At 45.0% G+C, this 6875-nt stretch overlaps 1 protein-coding gene across 1 annotated transcript in view; it reads right to left on the bottom strand.

Annotated features, from left to right (window-relative positions):
• The window catches only part of LOC111965514 (rap guanine nucleotide exchange factor 2-like), a 149188-nt gene that overhangs the window by 82669 nt on the left and 59644 nt on the right, over nucleotides 1-6875 (bottom strand). Inside the window, 1 exon segment of the mRNA XM_070444238.1 lies at nucleotides 2368-2443. Coding sequence (XP_070300339.1) covers nucleotides 2368-2443 — 76 coding nt within the window.

Below are 6875 nucleotides of genomic sequence, written 5' to 3'. Positions count from 1 at the left end.
ACTGGCTGGCTGGACACGGAATTGTGGCTGTTTCCTATCACTGGAACTGACCTGGGCGCTGTGCTTGATCAACTGATATGTGGACCGACCGGCTGGTGCTTGATGGCTTGATAGACCTGACCACCCTGACGGTATTGTTTTGGGCTGGCTGTCCAATATTCTGGACTGACGGAAGACTGGCGTTAGCTGAGGATTCACTTTGCGCTGCTGCACTGACTGGACTGGCTGACACTGAACTGACTGCGCTGGACACTTGACTGGGCTGACACTAACACTTACTGGCTGACACTAACACTTACTGGGCTGACACTAACACTTACTGGCTGACACTAACACTTACTGGCTGACACTAACACTTACTGGCTGACACTAACCACTTACTGGCTGACACTAACACTTACTGGCTGACACTAACACTTACTGGCTGACCAACTAACACTTACTGGCTGACACTAAACAACTTACTGGCTGACACTAACAACTTACGACTGGCTGACCACTAACACTTACTGACTGGCTGACCCTAACACTTACTGACTGGCTGACCTAACACTTACTGACTGGCTGACCTAACACTTACTGACTGGACACTAACACTTACTGGCTACTGACTGACGCTCGGTCGCTGGCTGCTGACGCTCGGTCGCTGGCTGAGCTGCAGCCAGCCAGTCAGTCAGCGTCAGCCAGCCAGCGTCAGCCAGCCAGCGTCAGCCAGCCCCCCCCACATCCAACCCCCCCAGCGTCCGTCAGCTGCTGCCCTCCCTCCCGATCACACTGTCTACCTGGCTCTGCTCTGGCTGTCTAGCACCTTCCAGAGTCACAGCCCCGTGAAATGGCACATAAGGGATAATGGCACAACTGGCCTGATAAATGATGAATACAACTTGTGCTTGAGGAGAAAGAAAGCTATTTTCATGAGGCATGGGCTATTGGAAGACATGTACAAAATATTGCAGCAAAACATTTTCTCTGATAACGAAAAACATTTTACAACTTGATACTTAACAGTCGTGTGCAGTAGCCTGGTGACATATGCCTGGTGCTAGAATAACACATTTAAGGCCTTTACAGTTGGCACACTGTCCTCCATTGCCAGCTTCTTTACTGCGGTTTCACATTTCATAGCACTTAGCCTTTGGGATTACACATCAAATCTCTCTACCTCTCTCTGCCATACCAACTGCTGCTATGGCAACGGCAGGGGAGCCGTGGTGGATGACAGAGTTGTGTATGAGAGAGGAGAAAGAACAAGAGAAAGTGCATGTGATGTGTATCAGTTTGTGTATGTGTGTATTGATTTGGTTGGAGTGTGTGCGCACGTACGAGTATCGGTTCGGTTTGCGTGAGAGCCGCTGGTGTCTCGGTATCATAGCACTCCAAAGCCATTCTCCCAGTAATTCTAGGGAGCTTGTTGCTCCCATAATAGCCGAGGACCATGCCAGGAAGGGGTAATGATCGACAGCAGGACAGAGAGAAGGCTATTAGAAGAGCTGGAGCTTAGCTGTTGGAGACACATTTAACAAAAATGCACCACCTATATGAATATTATTATAGAAATCCATAGGACACTGATTACTAAGAAGATATCTTAGTTGCAACCATACTGTATGGGAGATGGTGGTTAACACATAGGTTAAGTATGACTGCTCTATTCAAACGGAGCAATAGGAGATTTGTGTGTGATTAAATTGGTGTCAAATTGTAGTCTGTGTGTGTGCTCGATTATGTGTGTGCGCATGATTATGTGTGGTGTGTGGTGTGTGCCTGCACACGTCAGGGAGAAAATAAGAGTGGGCTTTCATATCTTTAAAGATCTAGCACACTTCCAAGGCCTACTGTTCGACCGCAGATTGCATTGTGCCTCTACTTCTATGTCCTGGTAAAGCTGGATTGGTTGGTTTTCAACGTCACTTTTTAGAAAAGGTCTGTGTCAAGTGCGTCAAACGTTACACCACAGACTGTAGCCTTCGACTGGAGAGTGAAAAATAACTGGAAATTACTGCAACACTTTATATAGTCATCACATTTAAGTATGTGAGTGAGCAGTGAACAAGAAAACTGCTGCACGTACTATAGCTGAAGCCATGTCAACAGAAGCACTAGCATTACTTGTAGTTGATATTACACCGCAACAGAAATAAAATAAAGGCCATTAAATATAACTTACATTGTGGGCGCATCATCTAAATTAGATGGGGTGTAAAAGTCCTCATAAAACATGTTAGGTCATTGCTAAGTCACGTCCCCATAAGCTAGCCCTAAGTCGCCTTTATAAACCCCCTTCCCAGTACATCAGTGTATGAAGCGGTGTGCTGTTGCCTGATGTGACGTCACTGTGGTAAAGTTGGGAATGCTGGCGGGACTCACCACAATCATCTCCGAAGGTTCCAGAACGATGCACTCACATCCACGTCTCATGCTCCCTGCAGAACGCTTTCCAAAACTGGGGAAAGAGAACAAATGACAGAGAGAAAAAAAGAAGAGTTTAGGGAAAATTACTTTGAATCCCACTGATGCCAAGCTAAATGTATTAAATCTGTAATTTCTGTTATTCCTGTTCAAACGATAGACAAACTTTCCTCCTTGAACAGCTTGTAAGTAAGCATTTCACAGTAAGGTCTACAACTGTTGTATTCGGTACATGTGACAAATATAATTAGATTTGATAAGTTGGATAAGTCGTCAGAGTAAAAATACACTTCAAGTGGAAAATTCCTGGATGAAGAATGAAGACTGCAAGAGTTGTATGATGCATTCAGTCCCCAAACTGAGACGAGGGTTCCCTTGTACCATATTTACGAAATCAACACCAAAATGTGTGTTGATGTGACTCCCAAATAAACTATTAGGAAGTCACATATCAGTACATATAATATTTTGTTTATGTTGTGTAAATTCCCCCCAGTGTACATACATATACAAAAGTACGTGGACATACATCAAATTAGTAGATTCGTCTATTTCAGCCACACCTGTTGCTGACAGGTGTATACAATTGAGCACACAGCCATGCAATCTCTATAGACAAACATTGGCAGTAGAATGGCCCGTACTGAAGAGCACAGTGACTTTCAACGTGGCCACATCATAGGATGCAACCTTTCCAACAGGTTTGTCAAATTTCTTCCAAGCTAGAGCCGCAGCGGTCAACTGTAATTGCTGTTATTGTGAAATGGAAACATCTAGGAGCAACAACGGCTCAGCTGCGAAGTGGTAGGCCACACAAGCTCACAGAATGGGACCCCGAGAACTGATGCGTGTAGTGTAAAAATCTTCTGTCCTTGGTTGCAACACACTACTGAGATCCAAATGGCCTCTGGAAGCAACGTCAGCACAAGAACTGTTCTTCGGGAGATTCAAAAAAGGTTTTCCATGGCCGAGCAGCCACACACAAGCCTAAGATCACCATGCGCAATGCCAAGCATCGGCTGGAGTGGTGTAAAGCATTCCACCATTTGACTCTGGAGCAACATAAATGCGTTCTCTGGAGTAATGAATCACACTTCACCATCTGACAGTCCGACGAACAAATGTGGGTTTGGCAGATGCCAGGAGAACGCAACCTGCCCTAATACATAGTGCCAACTGTAAAGTTTGGTGGAGGAGGAATAATGATCTGGAGCTGTTATTCATGGTTTGGGCAGGTTGCAGTGAAGTTCCAGTGAAGGGAGGACCATCTTAACGTTACAACATACAAAGACATTCTAGATGATTCTGTGCATCCAACTTTGAGGCAACAGTTTGGGGAAGGCCTTAAAACTGCTATCCCAGGGAAACATGTTTACATTGCCAAAGCAAGTGAAATAGATAAAACAAAAGTGAAAAATAAAATAATTAACAGTAAACATTACTCAAAAGTTCAAAAAGAATAAAGACATTTTAAATGTCATATTATACACTGCTCAAAAAAATAAAGGGAACACTTAAACAACACAATGTAACTCCAAGTCAATCACACTTCTGTGAAATCAAACTGTCCACTTAGGAAAGCAACACTGAATTGACAATAAATTTCACATGCTGTTGTGCAAATGGAATAGACAAAAGGTGGAAATTATAGGCAATTAGCAAGACACCACCAATAAAGGAGTGGTTCTGCAGGTGGTGACCAAGACCCACTTCTCAATTCCTATGCTATCCTGGCTGATGTTTTGGTCACTTTTGGAATGCTGGCGGTGCTTTCATCTAAGTGATAGCATGAGACGGAGTTCTACCAACCACACAAGTGGCTCAGGTTAGTGCAGCTCACGCCAGGATGGCACATCAAATGCGAGCTGTGGCAAGAAAGGTGTGCTGTGTCTGTCAGCGTAAGTGTCCAGAGCATGGAGGCGCTACCCAGGAGACAGGCCAGTACATCAGGAGACGTGGAGGAGGCCGGTAGGAGGGCAACAACCCAGCAGCAGGACCGCTACCTCCACCTTTGTGCAAGGAGGAGCAGGAGGAGCACTGCCAGAGCCCTGCAAAATGACCTCCAGCAGGCCACAAATGTGCAATGTGTCTGCTCAAACGGTCAGAAACAGACTCCATGAGGTGGTATGAGGGCCCGACGTCCAAAGGTGGGGTTGTGCTTACACAAAGAACACCAAGAAATTGGCAAATTCGCCACTGGCGCCCTGTGCTCTTCACAGATGAAAGCAGGTTCACACTGAGCACATGTGACAGACGTGACAGTCTGGAGACGCCGTGGAGAACGTTCTGCTGCCTGCAACCATCCTCCAGCATGACCCGGTTTGGCGTGGGTCAGTCTGGTGTGGGGTGGCATTCATCATTGGGGGGCCGCACAGCCCTCCATTTGCTCGCGAGAGGTAGCCTGACTGCCATTAGGTAACGAGATGAGATCCTCAGACCCCTTGTGAGACCAATATGCTGGTGCGGTTGCCCTGGTTCCTCCTAATGCAAAGACATGCTAGACCTCATGTGGCTGGAGTGTGGTCAAGCAGTTCCTGCAAGAGGAAGGCATTGATGCTATGGACTGGCCCGCCCGTTCCCCAGACCTGAATCCAATTGAGCACATCTGGGACATCATGTCTCGCTCCATCCACCAACGCCACGTTGCACCACAGACTGTCCAGGAGTTGGCGGATGCTTTAGTCCAGGTCTGGGAGGAGATCCCTCAGGAGACCATCCGCCACCTCATCAGGAGCATGCCCAGGCGTTGTAGGAAGCTCATACAGGCACGTGGAGGCCACACACACTACTGAGCCTCATTTTGACTTGTTTTAAGGACATTACATCAAAGTTGGATCAGCCTGTAGTGTGGTTTTCCACTTTAATTTTGAGTGTGACTCCAAATCCAGACCTCCATGGTTTGATAAATTTGATTTCCATTGATCATTTTTGTGTGATTTTGTTGTCAGCACATTCAACTATGTAAAGAAAAAAGTATTTAATAAGAATATTTCATTCATTCAGATCTAGGATGTGTTATTTTAGTGTTCCCTTTATTTTTTTTAGCAGTATATATATATATATAGTGTTGTAACAATGTGCAAATAGTTAAAGAACAAAAGGGAAAAATAAACAAATATGGGTTGTATTTACAATGGTGTTCTTCCCTGGTTGCCGTTTTCTTGTGGCAACAGGTCACAAATCTTGCTGCTGTGATGGCAAACTGTGGTATTTCACCCAGTAGATATGGGAGTTAATGGGTCTGTGTAATCTGAGGGAAATATGTCTAATATGGTCATACATTTGGCAGGGGGTTAAGAAGTGCAGCTCAGTTTCCACCTCATTGTGGGCATTGTGCACATAGTCTGTCTTCTCTTGAGAGCCAGGTCTGCCTATGCTGGCCTCTCAATGACAAGGCTATACTCACTCAGTCTATACATAGTCAGTTTTCCTTCATTTTGGGTCAGACACAGTGGCAGGCATTCTGTGTAATCTCTGTTTAAGGCCAAATAGCTTTCTAGTTAGCTCAGTTTTTTTGTTAATTCTTACCAATGTGTCAAGTAATTATCTTTTTCTTTTCTTGTTATTTGGTTGGGTCTAATTGTGTTGCTGTCCTGGGGCTCTGTTTGTGAACATTTAGTGAATTCAGTGAATTTAGTGAATTCTTGGTTGGTGAGCGGACCCCAGACCTCACAACCATAAAGGGCAAAGGTTTCTATAACCGATTCAAGTATTTTTAACCAGATACTAATTGGTATGTCGAATTTCATGTTCCATTTGATGACGTAGAAGGTCCTTGCCTTGTCTCTCAGATCTTTCACAGCTTTGTTGACGTTACCTGTGGCGCTGATGTTTAGGCCAAGGTAGGTATAGTTATGTGCTTTAGGGCAACGGTGTCTAGATGGAATTTGTATTTGTGGTACTAGCAACTGGACCTTTTTTTGAACACCATAATTTTTGTCTTACTGAGATTTACAATTAGGGCCCAGGTCTGACAAAATCTGTGCAGAAGATCTAGGTGCTGCTGTAGGCTGCCCTCAGTTGGGAACAGAAGCACCAGATCATCAGCAAACAGTAGACATTTGACTTCAGATTCTAGTAGGGTGAAGCTGGGTGCTGCAGACTGTTGTAGTGCCATGCCCTCGCCAATTCGATGATATACATGTTGAAGAGGGTGGGGCTCAAGCTGCATCCCTGTCTCACCCCACGACCCTGTGGAAAGAAATGTGTTTTTTGCTGATTTTAACCACACACCGTGTACACGGATTTTATAATGTCATGTCGTTTTTGTTTATATAAATGCTGCAGTTGCCACAAGTTCTCTATTCCAATTGTAAACTGTATGAAATAACTAGATAGTTACTGGTGTGTGCTAAAAGGGTTTCAAATCGGTGATGCCACTTGGTCTGAGACCTTGAAGTAGTTGTGTTCTTTGCTATGTATGGCCGTGGCTTTTGTGGAGCGATAGGTAACGATGCTTCAAGGGT

The sequence above is a fragment of the Salvelinus sp. IW2-2015 genome, linkage group LG6.2 (assembly GCF_002910315.2).
Source record: "Salvelinus sp. IW2-2015 linkage group LG6.2, ASM291031v2, whole genome shotgun sequence".
NCBI classification, from domain to species: Eukaryota; Metazoa; Chordata; class Actinopteri; order Salmoniformes; family Salmonidae; genus Salvelinus; species Salvelinus sp. IW2-2015.
The sequence above is the reverse complement of the archived record's forward strand: the minus strand, read 5'-3'. Positions and strand labels throughout refer to the sequence as shown.